Raw genomic sequence first — 25,031 nt, 5'->3', positions numbered from 1 at the left:
ATGCTGACCAGATATTTATTTTGTAAAGAAGGAGAGAATCACACTTCATTTCAAAAAGGGATCTGATTCTGATGAAAAGGTTCCAGTCCTCTGTATTTTTAGGAGTGGCAGCATGGTTATATCCAGGAGCCAGGAATCTATGAGTTCCTGTTCTACCCACCAACTCCTTGTGTGGCCTTGGGCAATATGCTTAACTCTGTAACATCTCGACCTACACAGTAGTTGGCTTGATTCCCTTCTGTGCTCGGCAGCACATAAACAGGACTGCTTGTCCATCATGGCTGCATTCGTTCTGTGGTTCAGAGTTGGAATGCCTCCTTGCTAAAACTGCAGACTTTTTCATCATGTATGGAGGTGAAATTTAATGGGAACAGGAAAGAATATTAGCCAGAACAATATGCGTTAGGGCTGTTTTATTATCTCAGGGCAATTAGTGGAAAAGGAAGGGGCAAAAATGGTATCTTCAAAACAGGCTAGTATGTTTATGTTTTCCTTAGTATTCGCCTAACTCTCAGCATTAATCAAGCTTCCTTTCTTTAACCAAAAACAAATAAACAACTGTCCACAGCTGACTGAAAAATCCAATTAGTTAACATGTAGATTTATTTCATAATTGTACCAGTGAGAAAGCTTAATGAATTACTGATCTTATCAAAGCTGTTTCAAAATTTCTTGCATACTTTGTCAAATTGGGAGCCTCTACATTTCTAATGAATTTGGCTTCAAGTGGAATGCAATGACAAAGGAGAAATTTATAGTAACTCCTCACTCGGGGAATCTCCCTTCTTTTCACAAATTTATTCTGAAGTAGGAATCTTGGAGGTCGAAGTTATATAATTTCAGGCACCATATGGTATCAGCTTGTACTTGCATATTCTTATGTAATTAGTGTTCTCTGAACCATAGAAATGGGCATTTTTTTTAAAAAAAAAAAAGGGTTATTCCTGCCTAGGATTGTTAATGTTCGCTGGATTGTCCCCTCCTCAGCAGCAATTGTTGCATCAGTGGCTTCTTTTTCTGGGTTGCTTTATAAGCCCAAATTCTGATAAAGTCAAAGTCTTGCATTTTAAACAAAATTTAGTGATGTTCTGCATTCCTGGCAGGAAGCTGTAAGACATTTTAGTAAAGTGATTGCAGACACATAATTATAGGCCTTGTACAGCAAACATTGTGGTTATCTGGATGGATTTCAATCCATTATTTTCATCATATTGTAATGCTTATTTCTGGAGCTATATTGTGTGTACCAACTCTCCCTTGTCTCCTCTATTTAGTGATTGCAGCAAAAAAGACTTATTTAATATTCACAGTTTAGATCATTATTAAACTAGTTAATTCTCCTTTCCATCATGAGATTTGAACCTTAGTCAATTATCAAACTCATGAATATTTGAAACCACATAGAGTTAGCATGGCAACACAGTACTATTTTAAATGGCAAAGCTAATGTGTATCATGTTCGACAACCAGCTAGACTCACTGGCCAAGATATGATTTTAGCAGGATATAGGATAAGGCCAAGGAACACATAATCCACAGGCAGCATTGATGAATTTGGGGATACTCAACTAAGTTCCAAATCCTATGATGGATTTAGTATTTTCGTCAATTTTAGATTTGCTAAACAACCAAAACTGATTTAGTAGTTGCAGTGGATGATTAAGAAAAAATAATCTAGTCCTTGCATTCATAAAAATCAGATGATAAAAGAAACAGCTTATTTACTATCATTTCTAAATGGCAAAATATGGTAATGCTGAACTATTTCTCAGACGAATGGTTTCTGTTAACCTGACATCTGCAGTCTTGATACAGATGATTCTATGTCAACTCTATCAATGTCATGTAGTTCTGGGAGGTCAGGCACATTTGCACAAATGATCTAGATATCACTGTATTAGCATTAGCATTTAGACTTATACACCGCTTCACAGTGCTTTACAGCCCTCTCTAAGCAGTTTACAGAGAGTCAGCATATTGCCCCCAACAATTTGGGTCCTCATTTTACTGGCCTTGGAAGGATGGAAGGCTGAGTTAACCTTGAGGCTACTGAGATTCAATCTGCCAAACTGCTGGCAGCCGGTGATCAGCAGAAGTAGCTTGCAGTACTGCACTCTAACCACTGCACCACCAAGGCTCTGTACAACAACAAAAGAAGAATCTTGCTGGTGATGTCTAGGAGACTGACATTAATAATTTATGCCCATGGTATCAGAAGCTTCTAGGCAGAAAATAACTGCATGGTTATCTAATCCTGCCTCCCTCCACCCCACCCTGCCTCTTGGCACTTATCAATAAGATCATATTTTAAAGGAGAGTATTTGTAGCTCAGGGTTGAAATAAGGGGATCCTTGGTGTTAACTGTTTTCTTGCAGAAACCGAAAAGAAGGCCATAAATCAGCTGGCCAGCACACACATGCATGCTGGAACTGACATAGGGCAATGCCTCATGTGCCATCTGGTATGGCTCCATGTGCCACCTGTGACATACTTGCCATAGGTTAGCCATCACGGGGATTTGACCTGCAAACTGTTCCAGTTCTTGATGGGATGGTAATGGGAAGAGTGAGTCAAAACAGGTGCAAAAGAGACAGTATAGCTATGAGTTGACCTTTTAGCAACTCCTCTAAGACACCACTGCTTTTCTAAAACAAACAAACGAACCAACAAAAAAACAGCTGTGTTTCATTATAAGAAAAGTTTTGTGAATCCAGGAGATCCTGTCACAATCTCAGCTCCATTGGATTCACAGAAAACTCAGTGGCCTGCTCTGATGGAACAAAAATATCTGAATATTGAAAGCAATGTTAGGAGAGCATGCTTGCCATAGGTTTGAGCTGGCTTAAGAAAAAAGGCACCAAAAGGCTTTTCTGCCACAAGGCTGAATCAACCATGATCTGAAAAGTGTTACTCTATGATGGAGCTTAAAACAGATCCTTAAATTAAGCAGCAACTGGTGGGACAGTTTCATTTAATTTTAGTGAGTGCTAGATATGGCCTGGGATGAATTTCCTCCCAAACTTTCCAGTTTAGCTTTACATTTTGGGAATTTATCGCATTTAATGTTATATTCAGTTTATAGAATGCACTTCAAATACATCAATCAATCTTTTAAAAAGTATTTAGTTCCATACAGTATATTTTTGCTAGTGCACTCTTCTGTCAGCTTGACTAATCCTTGACCTTGATTTTAGTGACTTATGTTGAGATTTGCTTTGACTCCAAGATGATAAATGTTGCAGGACTTGCTTTGCAAATCCCTCAACAAAGCAATTTATGGATTTCATTCCTATATTCAGATCTGCATAACTGTACCCAGACGTTTATTACCCACATATAGAAACTAGAGATATGTGTATGCCCTAAAGTATGGGACATTGTTTCTGTGATTTGTTATATATGTTAACCACTCCCAGGCTTATGACTCTGGCCAGGGGTCATGAAACAAACCAGGGGTGAAATCCAGCAGGTTCTGACAGGTTCTGGAGAACTGGTGGTGCAAATTTTGAGTACTTTGGAGAACTCGCAGATACTACTTCTGGCTGGCCCCAGAGGTGGAAGGGAATGGCGATTATGGAATATCCTTCCCCTGCCATGTCCACAAAGCCACACCGACAGAACCGGTAGTAAAACAAATAGATTTCACCACTAAAACAAACCCAGAAATATTACTAAAGTAAAATAATAATCCATGAAAAATACAATAGAAATCTACATATATAGGTAATCCTTGACTTACAACCACAAATGAGTCCAAAATTTCTGTTGCTAAGTGATATATTTGTTAAGAGAGATCTCATTTTACAGTTGTTCTTCCCACAGTTGTTAAGTGAACATATTGCAGTTGTTAAGTTAGTAACCTGGTTGTTAAGTGAATCTGGCTTCCCTTTTGACTTTGCTGGTCTTGCAAAAGGGGATCGCATGACACTGCAACAATCATGAATATGAGTCAGTTGCCAAGCGTCTGAAGTTTGACCTCATGATGATGGGGATGCTTCAATGGTCCTAAGTGGGGAAAACAGTCATAAGTCACTTTTTTCCAGTGCTATTGTAACTTTGAATCGGGGTGGGTTCTAACGTAGAAGTGATGTGCCGGTGCCTGGAGGCTGTTGGGGCCTGGATGGGTGTCAACAGACTCAAGCTCAACCCGGATAAGACGGAGTGGCTGTGGGTTTTGCCTCCCAAGGACAATCCCATCTGTCCGTCCATTACCCTGGGGAGGGAATTATTGACCCCCTCAGAGAGGGTCAGCAACTTGGGCGTCCTCCTCGATCCACAGCTCACACAAGAGAACCACCTTTCAGCTGTGGCGAGGGGGGCGTTTGCCCAGGTTCGCCTGGTGCACCAGTTGCGGCCCTATCTGGACCGGGACTCATTGCTCACAGTCACTCATGCCCTCATCACCTCGAGGTTCGACTACTGTAATGCTCTCTAAATGGGGCTACCTTTGAAAAGTGTTCGGAAACTTCAGATCGTGCAGAATGCAGCTGCGAGAGCAGTCATGGGCTTACCTAGGTATGCCCATGTTTCACCATCACTCCGCAGTCTGCATTGGCTGCCGATCAGTTTCTGGTCACAATTCAAAGTGTTGGTTATGACCTTTAAAGCCCTTCATGGCATCGGACCAGAATATCTCCGAGACCGCCTTCTGCCGCACGAATCCCAGTGACCGATTAGGTCCCACAGAGTGGGCCTCCTCCGGGTCCCATCAACTAAACAATGTCGGTTGGCGGGCCCCAGGGGGAGAGCCTTCTCTGTGGCGGCACCGACTCTCTGGAACCAACTCCCCCCAGAGATCAGAACCGCCCCTACTCTTCCTGCTTTCCGCAAACTGCTCAAAACCCACCTTTGCCGTCAGGCATGGGGAAACTAAACATCTCCCCCTGGGCACGTTGAATTTATACATGGTATGCTTGTGTGTATGTATCTTAGTATATGGGTTTTTTTAAATTTTTCAATATTTTAATTACTTGGATTATGTATTGGATTGCTTTTCACTTGTTGTGAGCCGCCCCGAGTCTTCGGAGAGGGGCGGCATACAAATCCAAATAATAAATAAATAATAAATAAATAACGTACCTCGCTGCTGGTTCGCTTCCTCCTGCGCCATGTGGCTGCGCATGCAATGCCTGCCGCTTGGTCTCACTGTGTGGGCGCATACACAGTTAGAACTGGTAGAAACCCACTTCTGTTTTGAATGGTCACTAAGCAAAGACTACCTGTATTGAGAAGACCTGCTTATCAAAGAACCAGAGCCATGAATCTTGCCATTTGATGACCTTACAGATCGATCAGATGAGACCTTGGAGAACTACTTTCTGTGAAAATTGACATAAGCTAATAAGTAGTAGGAATAGCATGGATGGATCCAAGGATGACTTAGTATGAGACGCCTTTGCATGTACATCTTGTTGGCTATGAAATCATCTGTTAAATAACTGAGGGTGGCAGTGAAATATGGAAAATGGTATCTGTTTTCTTTTGATATTGGAATATGATGAGTATCAGTTATTTTGGGAAGAAGTCCAAAGTATACTTGGGAGGGATGCAATGAATCCATGGGTTTATTTTATAGGATGATTTGAATTCTGCCAAATATTTGTAGTGTAAAGAAATCATAAAAATTGGCTGGTGGTCTTAGCCTAGTGGGTGCTCCTTACACAGATGAGAATGTTGAATGAACCGTGTGAAGAATGTTTGAGCTATTAAAGAAAAAAATACCACAGTCTTCAAGGAGCTCTATGAAATATAGATGGCAGAAATACATTTTTTCTTATCTAAAGTAGACATGGAATTTTTGCTCTAGGCTTCATTTGTATGTAATCATCATACTGTAACTTGAATTTCCTTTGTGTTATATATGAAAATTTTGTTTCTTTTCTTCTTTTTATGCTCTATCTTGAGAAAACACTGCTACCTGTAATTTGATCATCATTTTTTTACATACACCTTGGTCACCTCCATATTATATACATAACCATGGGCTGCCAAGAGGCAAGAAGGTTTACTCCAGAGGAGGTATCCTCAAGAGTAGAGCTGCAGGCTAATTGGCCATGTCCTTAGACTACTTAAATCCTAACCACGTTGAGCCTAGTTATAGGGAGCAATGCCACTCCTGAGTTTTGCATCGTGACTCCTGAATTTTGACTCCTGTGTTTCCAGTTTGCATTGTCAGGGCCGCCGATAGACGGGTACTATGGGGAGCGCCATACCGGGCCCCGGCAAATTGGGGCCCGCAGTCAGCGGCTCCTTGCATATGCCCAGTCTGTACCCTCCCTCTTTTGCCGGCTGCCTGCCTTTACCAGCAGCAGCAGAGAGAAAGAGAGAGGTAGATATCGGGCGCGTTACCGGGTGGTGGAGGCGGTGTGGGGCCAGACGCTGGGTGCTGGGGACGCGGGGGGAGGGCGAAGGGGTGGACGTGGCTGCTGCTTCTCCGCTGCAGAGCCGAATGGGGGCAGAGTCCGGCGCTGGGGCCATGCGGGACCGCTTATCCAGGCGGGTGTGGACCGGCAAGCCGCCTTCCGCTCTCTCTCTTTCTCTCTCTGTTGCTGGCGTGGTGTATGAGAGAGAAAGAGAGAGAGCGGAAGGCGGCTTGCCGGTCCACGCCCGCCTGGATAAGCGGTCCCGCATGGCCCCAGCGCCGGATTCCGCCCCCATTCGGCTCTGCTCTCTCTCTTTCTCTCTCTGTTGCTGGCGTGGTGTATGAGAGAGAAAGAGAGAGAGCGGAGAGCGATGAAGAGCTCGCTGAACACTTCGCCCGCCCGCCCGCCCGCCCACGAAGACGGGCTGCCAGCGGACTTCAGCAAACTTTCCGCCATCTGGCGTTGGCCTGCGCCAACCTTCTTCGCGCCTCTCTGCGAAGGAGGCGGACCTGCTTTGCTTGTCATCCGGCTTCACCTTGGCCTCCACCCATTTGTCTCGCTCGCTTCCAGCGCGTTTCTCTTGCTCCCTCTTTGGGGAGAGGCGTTTCCATCTTTTCTTCAAAACTCCCCCCCTTCTCCATCTTCACACACACACACATGGCCCCACACCGCCTCCACCACCCGGTAACGCGCCCGATCTCTACCTCTCTCTTTCTCTCTCTGCTGCTGGTGTGGTGCATGAGAGAGAAAGAGAGAGAGAGAAAAAATAAGGGAGAGAGAAAGAGAGAGAAAGGAAGAGGAGAGATAGAAAGGGGGAGAGATAGAGAAGGAGAGAAAGAGAGAGATACAAAGAGAGTGAGTGAGAGAAGACGAGATAAGAGAGAAAGAAAGAGAGGGGCAGAGAGAAAGAAAGAGGGACAGAGAGAAAGAAAGAGGGACAGAGAGAAAGAAAGAAGAACAGAGAGAAAGAAAGAGGGACAGAGAAAGGGAGAGAAAGAAAGGTAGAGAGAAAGAGGGAGAGATAGAAAGAGAGTGAGTGAGAGAAAGAGAAGAGAGAGAGAGAAATAGAGAGGGGGGAGAGAAAGAGGTAAAGATAGAGAGGGAGAGAGAAAGGAAGAAGAGAGATAGAAAGGGAGGGAGAGAGAAAGGAGGAGACAGAGAGAGGGAGAGATAGAGAGTGAGTGAAAGAGAGAAGAGAGAGAAAGAAAAAGAAAGAGAGGACAGAGAAAGAGAGAGAGAGAATTAGAAAGACAGAAGGACAGAGAGAAAGGGAGAGAGAAAGAGGAAGAATAAATATTAAATATTGTATTTGTTCCCATTTTGTTTTTTACTTTAAATAAGGTATGTGCAGTGTGCATAGGGATTTGTTCACACGTTTTTTTAATAGTCCGGCCCTCCAACAGTCTGAGGGACAGTGAACTGGCCCCCTGTGTAAAAAGTTTGGGGACCCCTGATCTACACTGTTCAAAAAAATAAAGGAAACACTTAAACAACACAATATAACTCCAAGTAAATCAAACTTCTGTGAAATCAAACTGTCCACTTAGGAAGCAATGCTGATTGACAACTTAGAGTTTATATTGTGTTGTTTAAGTGTTCCCTTCACTTTTTTTTGAGCAGTGTACTTTGAAATTAACTTGGATACCACGGGCTTGTTCAGACCTGCGTTCACCGATGGGCGTAAAAACTAGATCGAAAAGGATATTGAGATGTGAAGCAATATGAAATTGTATTTGGGTTTTTTTTTAACAGCTCCTATTTTAATATCACTGATAACTACACAACCCCCTGGATAATTAGAATAGAATAACAGTGGGAAGGCACCTTGGAGGTCTTCTAGTCCAACCCCCTGCTTAGACAGGAATCCTACACTACTTCAGACAGATGATTTTTTTTTTATTATGTAAACATTTAAATAAGATAGTACATCTTTTTACAATATACTTATTTGTTTGTTTAAATTTTGTATTTGCATTTTATAAGACAAGCAACAAAACAACACACCATAACAAACACCACCCCCATCCCTTTTGAACTGTTATCCTCACAGTTCCTTCTTTATATAGTTATACGGCCTGTAACATCAGCGGTTATTATATGATTATTCTATAGTTCCAGTAAAACTAAGGTCAAGTTGTTGCTATCATAATCTTATGAATAAAGTTAATTCTGGGAACATCGGGTTTTATTTACAGCTATTTTCAGATGATTATCTAACATCTTCTTAAAAACTTTAAAAAAGTAGTTTTAAAATGGCGGGGGGGGGCCCAGACACTTAGGCTGTATGGGGCCCCAAAATTCCTGATGGCGGCCCTGTGCATTGTCATTACAGAATCTTGGCTTCCGCGGTTCCAGTTTGCATTCCAGCCCAGATCTGGTTTCTTGCATCATGGTTTCTGAATTGTGACTCCTGTGTGGCCAGTTTGCATTCCAATCCAGTTCTTGTTTCTTGCAAACATGGCTTCAGAATCTTGATTTCTGTGTTTCTACTTTGCAATCCAGCCCAGATTTTGTGTCTTGCATTTTATAGTTTTGGGACTTGTGCCAAATACAGTAAGATGTGCCATTTATCTCCTGGACTTTGGCCAACTGTTAAGATAGTGAATTAACAACGGGTTTTTTTTTAACAGAGTGACTTCTGCCTATCTTGTTCTGTATGAGTTTCTGGGAAGTTATTGTGAGATTTTGATATTTACTAAAACTAACTGTGTTTGTTGCATAATTATTTAAGGCTCAGTGCTGGGGCAGAACACTTTGTATGCTGTGGTGGAAAGATGACATTACTGTTCATATCTGCTGTGGTGTTATAAATCAGATCTAGCATCACTCTGTAGTGTTCATATGTTTCTTCTTTGCTGCATCAAATAACCTGAATTTCAACATTTTAAATTAAATCAGTGTACTGTACTGCCAAAATATACTAACAGAGACTACATAGAATCTGTTAAACTTCACTTACATAAATTGTCAGAAGCTACCTGGTTTAGCCCTATCTAACTAAATGGTTTTCAGGGAACAGGAAATATCTTATACATATCCTAAAGCTGTGTAATCTTTAGTTTGACCATATAAGAAATGAAGAGTGGGAAAATTACAAAAATACATTTTTTTTCATTGGGAACAGAAGTATGTTCAGCAAGGAACATCTTAACCATGAATTCTTTATGTGGTCTTCAATTAAATCAGGAATTATGCTTTCTAAACCTGTGGGCAGTAGCTTTAATGAATGATGGCTTTTACATAAACTCTTTTCATCTTAGGATAGAAAAGCACTTTACAAACATTGATCAGGCTGATTGATGTAAATCCACTGAACTTCAGCCATCACTAAGAGGTCGGTTGCCATTTCAGCTGACACAACCCAGGAAAAATGTTTTTACCCATCTGGGAAAGGCAGAGAAATGCAAGTAAGATAGGTAGAGTACTATGAAAGTGATTTTGAAAGCTATCAGATTTGGGCTTTATCTGTAGGAACATAGGTTGCCCTAATAGAAAGACTATATATTTGTTCAAAGTCCCAGCAACAGTCTTTTGTTCATTTATGTCTTTTGTTCATTTATGTCTGATTCTCAAAGATTGCCTGGAGTCATTGCAATTTTCTTGCCAAGCTTTTTTAGAAGTGGTTTGCTATTGCCTCCTTCCTAGAGCTGGCTAGGCCAGTTGGGAAATAGAAACATCACATGTTCATTCAGGCTATAGGTCGGTGATCTGGATTTACTGCAGGTCAATACTGTTTGGGGAAAAAATATTTTATATCAGCATTGAAAGCTCTGAATGAAACATTTTGGAAATCACAGCCAAAAGAACAGGGGATTGTTCTTCAAAATACTATCTTGCATATTTGAATATTAGAAACCAAAAGAATCAAGGTGTCATTGCAGTCTAGTGACTGTTGTATGAAACTCAAGATAACATGTACTATAACCTTTTTTTCAATGTGGCTCATTATCTTATATGGTGAAGAGGAATCTGGAATATTGCCTGATCGTGTTGGAACTTTCTATGATGGCTACCTCTATGATGCTTGGTGTGCCATGCAGATCCTTTTTTCATTCAGTGCCCAAAGGAAGGCTGTAAGAAAAAAATATTGGTTTGTAAGAAAAATCAGAAGTGGAACTTTATCCCTTATTCTAGAAAAAGCCAAAACTATTTCCTGTGGCTAGGGCCCCCAATAAAATACATAGAACTTATTTTCAAGCTACTTTGTTGACAGGCAAATCTAACTCAAGATATGGCTTTGGAGAAGATCACAAGTTTGGGGAAGAATACAGGTCATGATGACCAAGGTTAATTTCAATTTAGAAAACTGTTCCTTTGTTTTTGAATTTTTATTTATTTGGCTGGCTCTTTTTGAGCCACTGCCATCAACAATAGTAATCAGGACATTTGAGACAACATGTTTTTGAAACTTAGAAGATTCTATTTAAATTTTAAACTATTGCAGAGCAAAGTTGTCGACTCAAGCTATTTGGGGGGGGGGGCAGGGATGAGGGAAGGTGAGGTTATGTTTGATATATGGTGATCCCTCATTTTTCACGGGGGATGTGTTCCAAGACCACCCGTGAAAAATGAATTTCTCTGAAGTAGAGGAAAGATTTTTTTAATGTATTTAACAAGTATTTGGACTTTTAAAACCCACCCTTTGCATTAAACAGTCATTCTATAATATTTCTCAACTGGAACTACATGTGATATCCTACCAGTTTCTTTAACAGAGTACAGTAGTACTGTAGAATAATTTTATAAATTTTTAATGGATTTAAAATTTTCAATGGATTTAATGGATTTGAAAACCCGTGAAGTAGGGAATACGCGAAAGATGAACCACGAAGTAGCGAGGGACTACTGTAATACTTTTGTCAAGATTAAAAACCAAATCTTATAATTGATCACATTTTGAAAAAACCTATTTATATTTTAAAAATTGGGGATTTCTAGTTTTCAATAATAATTAAATGCTAGTCTCACATTGCATAAGAAATATTAATTTCCAATATTATGCTGTTACTTTATTATGCTGTTATTTTATTAAATTATTCAAAAGTCAAGGCAGAAATCTCATCAAAATAGGCTAATGGGAGTATTCTTTGATAACTATAGCTCCTAAAAATGGAGGCTGGAAATGCCCAGGGTCTACTTCCAGTGGAAACAAATAGGAAGAAACCCTATGAATTCGGGGGAAAGTAGCAGTTTTTAAACAGATGGGTTCAATTATGAAAAAAGCAGGAAGATGCTTGTAAAGCTGCTGATTTAGTTCACTTATATTAGCATTTTCCTTTCTGGGTTCCTGAGATTGTCTCTTTGATTCTTTAAGTTGTTGGTTTTTTAAAAAATTATCAATGTCTGACAAAACTTTCTTCTTGTAATACTCTTTGGCAAGTTGGTAATTTTGCCTAGCAAATGTTTATAAGAACTTTGTTTGCCAAATTTGCAGAAGTAGAGATTGGAGCCTTCAGAATTAGATACATGTGTTACATCAAAACTCAGCAGAGCTGCTTGGCTTTTTCCATATCAATGTAAAGAAGCTCACTGAGCATTTGACCATCCTTAGATCCCTGGTCGAGGATGAAGTAATTGTTGCCTAGCTCTTTGCAGGCAATTTCTGGTTAGGACTGGAGCCACAAATGGGCAAATAGCAAACAAGGCAACAGGAGCACTTTCTTAGTAAAGACAGATTCTTTCTTCTGAGTCCCTGAATGGTAGTCAGAGGAGCCTCTGCATTAGGTAATCTTCTTTGCCTTGTAATCTGTTAATCAGGACTCCAGGCGGATCTATCTCTTGATCTGGTTTTGAGATACTAATTTCATGAGCTACAATCACTTCCTGATCTTTCTTAGCAAAACTCTAAGATTTTCTGCCCTATATTTTGCTTTCATTCTGTCCAGTCATGCCACAACCCATCTAGAGTTTTGCTATTTGGTGGAAATGTAGAAATTCTTCAGATAGCAGGTGCAAGTAGAGGAAGGAAAAGGAAGAGAAGAAGAAAAATTCATTTGTAAATGAAAATAGTTCTTATTTGTATGGCTACATCTTGGTGTGAATTACCATATTTTTGGAGTATAAGACGCACCAGAATATAAGATGCACCTTAGTTTTGGGGGAGAAAAATAGGGAAGAGAATCTGCTTACCAGGTATTTATCTAGCTAGTGTCCTTAGTCTGGTCAGATTAAACACATTATTTTATCCCCTGGTTAAGGGCTTAAAAAAATTATTCTGAGAGAGTAACAATGAAAGAGCTTTCAAGCCAGTAAGCACTGGGAACATCATTAGCAAGAACAGTCTGAGTAAGTAGAGGCAATGGAAAAACCCCTACAAAGACTTAGGGCTTGGAAAACATTCTTCTTTTTAGAGTGTAACAATGAAAGAGCTTGCAAGCGGGTAAGAGCTGGGAACATTGTTAGCACCTGGTTAGGGTTAGAAAGAAACATTTGGAGCAAGTTAGACCAATGGGGAAAAAACCTGCAAAGACTTGGGGCTTGGAAAATATTCTTTGCAGAGAGTAACAATGAAAGAGCTTGGGTATATTAGTAGCACCTGGTTAGGGTTGGGAAGAAATATCTGGAACAAGTAAAGCAATGGAAAAACCACCTACAAAGACAGGGTTTGGAATACATTCTTGGCAGAGAGTAACAATGAAAGAGCTTGCAATCTGGTAAGAACTGGGAACATCGTTAGCACCTGGTTAGGGTTGGAAAGAAACTTACTCAGAGCAAGTTAGAGCAATGAAACAAACCCTGCAAAGACTTAGGGCTTGGAAAACATTCTTCACAGAGAAAAACAATGAAAGAGCCTGAAGGTAAGAGCTGGGAAGATAGTTAGCAGCTAGTTAGGGCTGAAAAAAAGCTACATTCAAAGTATAAAGTGTGCCTCTTTTAGGGAGGGAAATGGTGCATCTTATACACCAAAAATACAGTAGTTCTTCAGGAACCCTGATAAATATACATTTTAAAGGGTTGTCATTACAGCACCATAACCTACTCAGTACAGGTATTCCTCAACTCATACAACCTTTGTTGTGGACATCCTAAAGTTTGGGACATTGTTTCTGTAATTTGCTATATAGTTTAACCATCCCTAGGCTTATAACTCTGGGTGGTGTACAGTACAACAAAATGAAACAAACCCAGATAATAATACCAAAATTAAATAGTATAAAAATAAAAAATACAATAGAAATATACAAATACAGGTAGTCCTTGACTTACAACCACAATTGAGCTCAAAATTTCTATTGCTCAGTGAGATGTTTGTTAAGTGACATTTATCCCATTTTATGACCTTTCTTGTTAAAAAAATCACTGCAGTTAAGTTAGTAACATGGCTATTAAGTGAATCTGACTTCATCATTGATTTTGCTTGTCAGAAATCAAAAGGGGATCACATGACCCTGCAACCATCATAAACTCAGTTGCCAAACATTTCAGTTTTTATCACATGATCATGGAGGTGCTGCAATAGTGTGAAAAATGATCAGAAGTCACTTTTTCAAGACTCTTGTAATTTCAAATAGTCACTAAATAAAATCTTGTAAATTGAGGACTATCTGTGTAAGGGGGTTATTTTCTTAGAAAAAAATATATAATTACTTATCACTGCTTTTTCCCAAGAAGTTGTTTTCAACTTCTCCATCTAACCTAAGGCCTTGGAATATTCTGGAATTGTTCCACCGCAAATTTTTACATTTGCAACTTTCCATGTATTGTGTTTCAAATTACTGTTTTTTTATATGTATCATAAAAGTTCATTCTGGAAGAGGGCTTATTAACCCATAGCTAGAGAATTAAAGGAGAGAAAGAGGGATTTGTTTTGTTATGTGATGTTGGACTACCAGATCTGCTATTATCTAGTACAGTGGTTCTCAACCTTTCTAATGCCGCAACCCCTTAATACAGTTCCTCATGTTGTGGTGACCCCCAACCATAAGTCTAGCCCCAATTCTCCCAACAGAGCTTTAAGCTGATTGGCAGGAAGGTCAGAGGTACACCCTCACTGTAAATGCCTGATTGGTTGGATTGTAAAAATATGTTTCAAAGCGCCGGAATAGAAGCTTTAGTGCCTAACACCATGGGAAATTTGTCTTTTCCCATGGTCTTAAGCAACCCCTGTGAAACAGTCCTTCGACCCCCAGGTTGAGAACCACTGATCTAGTAGTTGTCCAGAGTTTCACACCACAAATCTGATAGTCTTACTACAGTCCCTAATCCTCAAACTGTTTTAATAGCAAATTGAAATTTCTCTCTTACTTTACCATTTAAGAACCTTTCTCTTTCGGTGGTTTTGTGGGAGCCTCCAATTGGCCTTCTTATGACTAAATATAATAATCAGGCAAGGGCGGTAATTTCCTTTCTCTCCCCCTACATCTCTGTGTTAATCTAAATTAGGTCTGTCAACCAACAGCCTTGGCATTTAGAAGCACGAGGTGACTTAACTTGTTCCTCTCCCTGTACTTTCTCTGTCCGTGGGATCCTACCTCTCTTTCCCCTTCTCTTTCTCTGCCCCAAGACCTGGTTTGCCAATTCTCTAATCCATTCCACCTGCCCCAACACTCCTCCCTCCCTCTCTGACCCCCCCCTTCACAAACTGTAGTACAGGATTTAAAATAGGCTTAACCAATTTTTAGATCAAACCTATCCCCACCCACACATGTCCAAGAGAATCACAATATGAGCAGGGATCAGGCTTCCCCTACTGCATCCTCACCCCAGCTATCTATTAACCATCCAATCTGACCTTTGGTCATGGGGCCTAGCATCTGTTGATTCATCCCATCACACCTGAGGAAATGGATTCCCTTGGCTAGAAATAGGGATGCGTGACAAAAGTTGTCTCACTGATCACAAAGTTATAAAAAAGTTATAAAAGTCACTTTTATACTAAAATGGCATCATGAGTGGAGGAAGGAACATGAAACATTCTGTTCCAGCTATATACAAGCAGAATATGCTCATGTAGGAACTGCACTTGAAAAAAACAAAAAATGCGTCAACACTACTTTGTTTCTCAGGTTCTGGAACCCCTTATTCTCCAGGAACTCCAAGTACAACATCTCCCACTTGGTTTTGTGCCTCTCCCCCTCCCCTACATGGGTTATGAGGAACTGATATCAACAACATCATCTTTCATTATTTTCTATTTTTAAATAGAGAGAGAACATTTTGGACAATAGCATCTTGATTTGACACAATATTCATGCAATCAAATCCAGTTTGTAAAACTCTGGTTAATCACTACATGGCAGTAAACACAGAAAACTCTAGTTCTTTGTTGCCATCTAGTTGTCATCTAGTTGTCTGCAGTGTAGATCTGATTGCTCTTCCAATACTTTTTAACATTCTGAGAAACCAAGATGATAGATTTAACAAAAGCATTGCCTTTTATTCTATTTTTGGCAGTAAATAATGTAGCTACTGGGGGCTTCAGAGGCCACATGAGGTCTTAGAATTGTAAGTTCTCCATCCTGTTTTACAGATTAATCCAATTTCAGTAGGAAGAACAAAGTGACTCTTATGACCAAAAATTTTTTTTTTTAATGAGGAACCTATTTTCCAGCTTGCAAAATTTAGTGGATGTTGGAAATTGAAATAAACTCATAGGACAAGGCTAAAACTGCATTATGTATTCAGCAAAATACCTAAATTTAATGCATTGCTATCACACAATCAGAAACGTTCTAGAATTCAATAGATGTTGTTTTAGCAGATCTTTGGGGCACTTCCTATCTCAGAAAAAATATATCTGGAAAATGGATAGACAATAGAACAGAATAGAATACAATTTTATTGGCCAAGTGTGATTGGACATACAAGGAATATTTCTTGGTGCATATGCTCTCAGAGTACATAAAAGAAAAAGATACACTTGTCAAGAATCATGTGGTATGATTGTCATATGATTGTCATAGGGGTCAAATAAGCAACGAAGAAACAATCAATATTAATAAAAATCTTAGGATACAAGCAACAAGTTACAGTCATATGGTCCTAAGTAGGAGGAAAAGAATGATAGGAATGATGAGAAAAACTAGTAGAATAGAACTGCAGATTTAGTAAAAAGTCTGACAGTGTTGAGGGAATTATTTGTTTAGTAGAGTGATGGCATTCGGGAAAAAACTGTTCTTGTGTCTAATTGTCTTGGTATGCAGTGCTCTGTAGTGACGTTTTGAGGGTAGTAGTTGAAACAGTTTATGTCCAGGATGTGAGGGGTCAGTAAATATTTTCCCCATCCTCTTTTTGATTTGTGCAGTATACAGGTCCTCAATGGAAGGCAGGTTGGCAGCAATTGTTTTTTCTGCAGTTCTGATTATCCTCTGAAGTCTGTGTCAGTCCTATTAGGTTGCAGCACCAAACCAGACAGTTATAGAGGTGCAGATGTCAGACTCAATGATTCCTCTGTAGAACTGTATCAGCAGCTCCTTTGGCAATTTGAGGTTCCTGAGCTGGCGCAGAAAGAACATTCTTTGTTGTGTTTTTTTTAATGATGTTTTTGATGTTAGGTGACCATTTTAGGTCTTGAGATATGATAGAATCTAGAAATTTGAAGATCTCTACTGTTGATACCGTGTTGTCTAGTATTGTGAGAGGTGGAAGGGTGGAAGTGTTAAGATGTACAAATGTTGGTTTAAAAAGTTAGTTAGCAAAAACAGTTGTTTGTAAGAATGTTTTGTTACATGCATGTGAAAGTTGGGTATGTTCAATCAAATATAATGAGAATATAGTACTTAAGTAAAATAGAAAGAGGCAAGGTTAAGAATCAATGGATAATGAATGAATGAATGTGGATTGAATGCAAAAGTGAGTGACTATATGATGAAGTATGTTGAGGTGGTTCAGTCATTTAGAAAATATGTATAAAGATTGAATCACAAAATAAATCTAGGGGAAGAGAATTGGTTTTTTATGTCAGAGGAAAGAGGAAGATGAAAAAGGGGAAAAGGGAAAAAGGGGGAAAAATTCCTTAAAAAAAATGAAAAAAGTGAAAAAAAATTAAAAAGAAAAAGAAGAGCATCATATGAAGAAATTCATGGAAATGGTGGAAATACCTCCATCAATGAAGATTAGCCAAAAATCCCAAAATACAGGCAAGAATAATAAATGGTATTGGTGTAAGATAGATTTAGCTAATTTCTTTTACTTTTACCTCATGCCTTTAGTAGTTCCTTTGGCTTACTGGTGCTTATTCTCTTTCTGCACTTTCCTTTGAAATATTGTAATGGGTGGCAAACACATGTATCTTCAAACAAATCCAATTCTTTTCCTTTCTCTGCTTAATTTATCTTATTTCATTCATCAATAGGTATATGGAAAAATAATTCAATTTGCTTCGGGAGGCCATTTTTCTTTCTTTCTAACCAGATGATGAGCTCATTCATCTGTTGACTCATTTATGAACTTCAGAAAGTTTCACCTCAGTTCTTCCCCACCGTCAGACTGTCTATCCTCACATTCCCAGTGGCGTCCCCACTCTTCCTGATCTTGAGTTCTAACACTTTTGAGCTTACATTGGCTACCCAGCTGGCTGAATCCTTGATTTTCAAGTCTTGTTAAAGGCAAACACTCATTTCTTACAGCAAACTGGGCAGTTTCCCTTTTTCTGTAAAAGAGGTAACCCTTTGGACTTCTTTCTGGCACTCTAGTTATTCTTGAGGGTGCCAGAATTACTCTCTCCAGCCACACTTCAGACACATCAATAAAGTAATAAAAAGAAGGAACTGCTTGTCTTATTTTAAAGTCAGATTTAGTAGGGTGCCTCATAAAACATCTTGAATTGTAATCTCCCCACACAAAGACACACATAAACACATTACGCATTTAATTTCACGTACCTCTCTTTAATAACTACAAAGTAATTTTTAAATATGTACCAGCAACCAGTCTGAATGCTTTGCACAGACTTTTTGGTACATTTCTGTGCCTGCTGTTTTTGATTTTGATCTCAGCTCATAGCTCTATAATGTAATGTGAATAGCATTAACCACCAATCAAACAGTCAGTTGACTGATATATGGCTAAAAGTCCAAGTGGCAGAAACTTTAAAGACTTCCCACAAATCTAAGAGCAAAGTCAAACCTAGATTTTATGAGCAATTGTAGTTTACCCCATAGTGTTTAAAAAAATAATTAGGCTCTTTGGACTTTCTCCCCACAATAATTTGACGTGGCATCCTGGCCCAGGTCTTGTACATTCCTCCTCCCTGGGCCACCCTCCCCTGCTGCCTTCAGTTTTAGGTTCACCTCAGCTCTGTAGATTTTTTTAAATCTCTCACTTTATAGGAAAATTTAAACCGATTAATTAACAGACATTTCAGTGAGTCATTTTTTTTCTTTTCAGGTTTGAATCATGGTTTTTATTATTGCTCCACATACACACAATAATGCTGGGAAATAGAGTATCCACTGAATATGGAATAGTCTCTAATTCTCATTTTGCATACTTAGTCAAATCAATAGTTGTGAGCTCATATCCTATCTTACATCACTTTGATTTTTTATTCTATTCATCAGGGGGGGGGACTGAATATGATACATCGATGCTTTGTGATAGTCTGACGTATACTTTAGAGTAATCTATGTAGGATTGTAAAATGATATATTGTCCTTAGTAGCAGCACCCTTTCTATAAAACAACAGCAGATCAATCAATTTCAGACAGTCAGAAAAAGTTTTTAATGAACTTTTCCAATTTCATTTAAAAGCAATAACCCCTAACTGGGCTATACTATAGTGAAGGAAATCAATAATATGAATTATTAGACATTCTGTAGCAAATAGCATTTGGTGGCTATTGTTTAATCTGTGGGTAATTTGAGAGATCTCTATGGAGGCTAAAAACAAAGTTTTTCTGGAAGACATGAACTTAAGTCCAATCAAATATTTATTGTTGTAGTCTAAGACCAGGGTACGTACAAAAATAAGACAAAACAAAACTGAAACAGAACAAGAACAGAATGTGCTAGAAGCATAAGCATTAAAAGTGAGCAAAGTAAAACTATACAGAGCAGAAAAAATACAAAACCACTAAAAACATCAGCAAGATTTTCTTTGCACTTTAATGCACAAGGGAGGATTTATGGGGTGGGAGTGGGTGAATCATTGAGCAAATTAGAATGGTCTCAACTGCCCAACTGTTGGTTCTCTAAATACTTTGCCCTCTTTTTCCTGGAACTGGAGATTGCCAAAACTTCAGATAAAATGGCAGATAGGGTAGAATTTGGTAGAAAGCTCAGGAAAACAATTCTAAGGAATACTTGCTAGATGTTTTTCTTTGTTTTAGAGTCCTGCTTCTCTAGCCTGATAGTTTTCTCTCTCATGTTGGTTTATATATTGTAAATGGTACTATAGTTTGGTTCCTGATTGCTATCTGGATAAACTCTACCACACCCACTTTCACACAGGAATTCAGAATGAATAATGTCATGCCGACATTGTGCTATTTCTGCTGAGATTGACTGGAAAAAAAATGAAGGGAAGAAGAAAACACCCCTTCTTTCTGCAAAAAAAATGAAACAAGAAAGAAAAACTTTGTATTCAAAACTTATTCAAATAAGTCATTCTCCCAAGCTCTGTAATCTGTGTGCTTATTTCTAGTGTTGGGTGAACCAAACCTGCAAAGTTCGGGTTTGTGCCAAACTTTGCAGTGTTCGGCATGCCAAACTTGAGCCCGAACTTTTTTAAATGTTCGTGTAAAGTTCAGGTTCGGGTTTGGGTTCAGCTGAACACCGCGAAAAGCCGCCGCCCAGGAGGATAGTGGGGAATCCCATCGTGGGATTTCCCACCTCCTTTTGCTTGCGGTGCTGCAAGCAAAAAGGAGGTGGGAAATCCCACAAAGGGATTTCGGGGGCAGGGCTTTGACGACACGGAGACTACTTCGTAGCCAGCCGAAACGGGGAGGAAGGAGTCTCTGTGATGTCAAAACCCCACCCCCAGAATCCCTTCATGGGATTTCCCATCTCTGATTGATTGATTGATTGATTGATTTGATTTGATTTGATTTGTATGCCGCCCCTCTCCACAGACTCAGGGCGGCATACACCGCTGTGGCATCTTTTTCTGTAAAAATAAAAGGAAGCAAAAGGAGGTGGGGAATTCCCCACCTCCTTGTTTATTTTTACAGAAAAGGACACCACAGCAGCTTGCTACAAGCAAAAATTTGGGTTCGGGTTCGTCAAACTCACCCGAACTTCACAGCAAAGTTTGGGTGAGTTCGAACCTGAACTTCGTTGGGTTCACCCAACACTACTTATTTCGCATCTGCCGCAATAGGCTGATGGGTAGTGACCTACTTATAGGAAGGAAATTTAGGACTGCAAAGTGAAAATGTGACCACTGTGTTGCCACTATAAAATTTTGAATCAAATCCTTTGTACTTTTTAACACTCAATATTCTAAATTAAAAATAAAAATGTTTTGAAAAAAATACTTTACATAAGGAAATGAAATGTTTCTTTTTAGAAAGAATTAGACTGTTTATATACACTGGTTCTGTTGAGTTATGGATGCTGTTCAGATATTTCAAAGACTACTTTTGTTGACGTTGATGTTGGTTAGATCTCTGCTTGTAGCCTTTTAAATCCTTGTCTGCTTAATACTTGAATTCTACTAGCTAGCATTGCCTGCTCATAGTCAGCTACTTCAATTGTCAGGTTTCCTTGGAGTCTGGTTTCTTAGACAATTTCTCTCTTCTCTCAGTTGTGAGTTTTGCTTTAGCCTATGAGCTTGGGTTAAAAAAACCCAAACAGTCATGTTTCAAAATCACTGTACAGTACTCCATACATTCAAATGTTTTAAATAATGGGAATTCCTCTTTGCTTAATCATAACTCATTTAACCATAATTGAGCCAAGCCCAATCCAGAGTAGCAAATCCAGGCTTAACTTATGACTCCACACAAAGACAAATATAAATACTGTAAAACAATAGACATATGGAAATGATAGACATACAAGAGGAGAGAAGTAGACTGCTGATATTGTTCCCAGCACTTCAGTGTAATTGCCTTAGATGACTATGGACTACTATTTGCTTACTGTCAAGGCCAATCTGATGAATAATATTAAGAAAAGAACAAACATAGAACAAGCAAATGCTTGTTGAAGGGACTCACCTTAAGTCAATTTAAAATATGTGTCCCAACTGCTCACATTAACCGCAGAAGACAATGAAATGCCCCTTTATTACACTACCCAATTACAAGGCAAACTATTCAAAGATATCCTTAAGCAATCATACCACTTTTCCTAAATGACAAACAGAGAAAGTAGATTTCTCTTAGGATTGTCTTCAGTATGTTCGATGATGCAGCTTCCCAGGGTGTAACAATATTAAAGAATACCTGCATTGTTATCATTAACATGACAATGCACAATAGATTCAACTGGCAATCTTTTCTCCAAAGATTTCTATGCTAGAGAATTAGATAAACTATTGATATAAGACTATAGACCCATGATGGCGAACCTACGGCACATGTGTCACAGGTGGCACACAGAGGCATATCAGAGGGCATGCAAGGCATTGCCCTATGTCAGCTCCAGCACGCATGCACATATTGGTCAGTTGGTTTTTGGCCTTCTTTTTGGGTTTTTTCACTCACCCCAGGCTTCAGGGAAGCCTCCTGAAGTCTGGAAATGACAAAGAAATGGCACAATGGGCCAACCAGAAATTAATTTCCAAACTTGGCCCATTTTGCCATTTTTCGCCATCCCCAGGCTTTAGGAGTCCCTTGTCAGGCCTGTGCACATGTGTAGGGGGGCAGTGTGGGGGGCATGCATATACATGGGGGTAGCACAGGGGTTGGGTGCATGTGCAGGGGGAGAGCATGGGTATGGGCACACACATGCACACCCTTTTGGCCTGCGAGCCAAAAAAGGTTTGCCATCACTGCTATATATATGATGCCCTAAAAGCAACTAGATCAGGAGTTCTGCTGCTAATTGATCAACAGTCAGAATCCAGGAAAACTGTGTCTCTGTGGCTATAGAACGGAATTCAGAACAAGGATCTGGAAACTACACAGAAAATCATTGTATCCATGTCCACTTTTAGCATCACAGTGCAACTTTGCAGCTCAAGAAATTAAATTTAAAATAGCACACAATTTAAATTTTTGAGACGAAATTGCAATTCCTGTTATTTCCCAAGGGACAGTTTTCTTATTGCAAATTGCTTTTTAATTCTACAGTATTTTGTTTTGTTTTGGTATCATCAGCTTCATCACAATTGCTGCTATTTGTTTCTTTTTCTGATTCCCATCATTTTAGAGTTTTTGCTTCTATACAGAAACAAAGCCTAAAGTACTTTGTATAAAGTACTTCTCATTCCTGTGCCTGGAATGGTTAGACAAGTTACAGGGAAGTGGCCTGACTTTAGCACCAGAAGGATATGGTACTCTGGACCAGAAATATAGTATCTATGGTAGTGCTATCTATGGTAATGCTGATCCTAGATGGAGGATTTATTTATTTATGAAGAAGGAAAATGGTGGGCACTATCAGGTTTCAAACTATCTGTAAACATGGTTGCAGAATGCAGAATTTTATAAAATTTACATTCTGCATTTTCACCATGGCTCAAAGAACTGGAAAAGTTAGTCAAACAGATTGTAAAGAGTTTTTTTCTGGTGAGTAACACATGTATCTTTGGCGGGGGGGGGGGGGGTTGAGCTAGAATTGCTGGAAATCCATTTTCCAGAGACATTAACAAAATGCTTTGTTTCTTTCACATTCAGGCCACATTTTATATCTTCTGTTCTCTTTCTCCCTCTTGGCCCATCTAAAAGCCAACAAAAAGAGTATTTTCTTCTAAGAAGAGACTCTTTCTGATTCCCTCAATCTGAGATAATAATCTTTCAGAGATGATTGGAAGTGGGAGCTGTTTTATGATGAACTTGTGTCATAGTGAACTACTGTTGCTCTGTAATTTTCTTTTTAATAATCATATCTTTCTCCCAGCTTGAAAAAAGTAAATTTAGGCATAGGAGAGAAAGGTATGAATAATATCTGATTTTAATCCAAAGGAAGCTGGAATTGTTCATTCTGCAGGTTTAAGGTTTTTCTCAAGAGGAATATTTGTTTTAGAATCCAAATATCTGTTCTAAAAATCTACCTTGACTGACTGTGATTGTTGTTTTATACAATATTTTTCCTGGGATGGTTATTCTTGTTTCTTTTGCAGATTCTGAGCCTTGCACTCCAGATACTCCCTCTGCCACTGCTTCACCATCATCTTCTGAAGATCCTGCAACGCTCACAGCTCCTCCTTCACCATCTCCTCCATTTGGTTGTGAGGTTTCCATATTTCCCTCACCACAGCCTACCTCTACTATGGCCCTGAACCTTGAATCATCACAAGTATCTGTTTCTGGCTCACTGAACCCACCTCCTGCTTCCATTTCCTCCCTACATTCTGGTCTTCCTTCCACCATAACACCAACTGCCTCTGTTTCAGTTACACAATCCCGGATTTACTCACCTCCAAATATTGCTGTGTCACCTAGCCATGGCCCACACCTTATTGACTGGCTTCCATATCTTGCCTCAGTGATGACCACCACAAAGAGAGGGAAGGAAGAAGAACAAACAACTCTTGAAACAGGCCCACCGGAGCACATGAAGCGGTGTGGAAGCACCTATTTACCAGGACTCAGTGAAGGGGAGAATGTTCATGCTGGTTTCATCAAGCAGCAGCCTCCAGAGTCAGTTTGTTCACCACCCCCATTTCAGGACATTCCCCCGCATTCTGAGCAGGTACCTACCACTCTAGGAAACATCCTGTCAGAATTGAAGACAATGAACCACCACCTTTCCATCATAGCAAGGGCTCTTAGCCATCTTGCCTCATCTTGCACAACTCAACAGGATTCCACAAACGTGCAAGACTTGTAAAAGAGGAAATGTCTGCATCTTCTAACTAGAAAAACAGACCGATTGGTATGAAAGACTGTATGAAACATAGTTACAGGAACGATTTCTGGGAATTTGCCTGACCCTTGATACAGGAGAGGTTAGGTAGATTCTCAGGCTTTTTGTTCTTCTCTTGGAATGCAGACCTCAAAACTGTATCAGTATCAATAAAGTCATTGGTACACACAATATATGTTTTTCTTTTTTCTTTCCTGCCTCTTACATTATTTGAGATGAGTACGGTACAAACTCATACAAACTCATTCAATATGAATGAAGTACAAAAATTGCTCCCTGTGAGCAGATTCTAGTATTGGAGCAGGTCATAGAAAGATAATCCTGGAAACTGCTGGCCTTGTCTGTTTTGAGTCTTTCCAGCTCTTATGTTTTAAGATTAAGAACAAGGCACATGGATATGGGTGGGGGAGAGGGGATTGTTTGGTTGACTAATGTTTCCTAAATGAACATTAAAAACATGCACCACTATCTATTTAGAAAGTGCTTCTTGGATCTGGATCTTTGTAATTATAGGCCACTTTTCAATCTTCCATTTCAGGGTAAGATGATCAGGAAAGTGTGGCCTTAAGTTCTAGAAACATCAGAATGAAACTCATTATACAGATCTAATACATTTGGGAATTGAGTTGGAATATGTATGACTTATGCTAGCAATAGATGAGGGGAGTGCAACCCTGCTAGTTAGAAGGACAAAATTAAAAGGAAACTCTGAGATCATCTTATCCAACCCACAGTTCAACTAATCATCAGGTTAT

The 25,031-nt window shown here is 39.5% G+C and overlaps 1 protein-coding gene across 3 annotated transcripts in view; it reads left to right on the top strand.

Annotated features, from left to right (window-relative positions):
• Positions 1-24,445, top strand: part of RUNX2 (RUNX family transcription factor 2) — a 260,435-nt gene extending 235,990 nt beyond the window's left edge. For all 3 annotated transcript variants that reach the window (XM_070732444.1, XM_070732446.1, XM_070732445.1), the window contains one exon: positions 23,531-24,445. In XM_070732444.1, coding sequence (XP_070588545.1) covers positions 23,531-24,240 — 710 coding nt within the window. In that variant the 3' untranslated portion in view covers positions 24,241-24,445. The remainder of the gene's footprint in view (positions 1-23,530) is intronic.
• Positions 24,446-25,031: the final 586 nt, after the last annotated feature.

The sequence above is a fragment of the Erythrolamprus reginae genome, chromosome 1, assembly GCF_031021105.1.
Source record: "Erythrolamprus reginae isolate rEryReg1 chromosome 1, rEryReg1.hap1, whole genome shotgun sequence".
In the NCBI taxonomy this organism is placed as follows: domain Eukaryota; kingdom Metazoa; phylum Chordata; class Lepidosauria; order Squamata; family Dipsadidae; genus Erythrolamprus; species Erythrolamprus reginae.
Note: the sequence above shows the minus strand (reverse complement) of the source record. Positions and strands in the feature narration are given on the sequence as shown.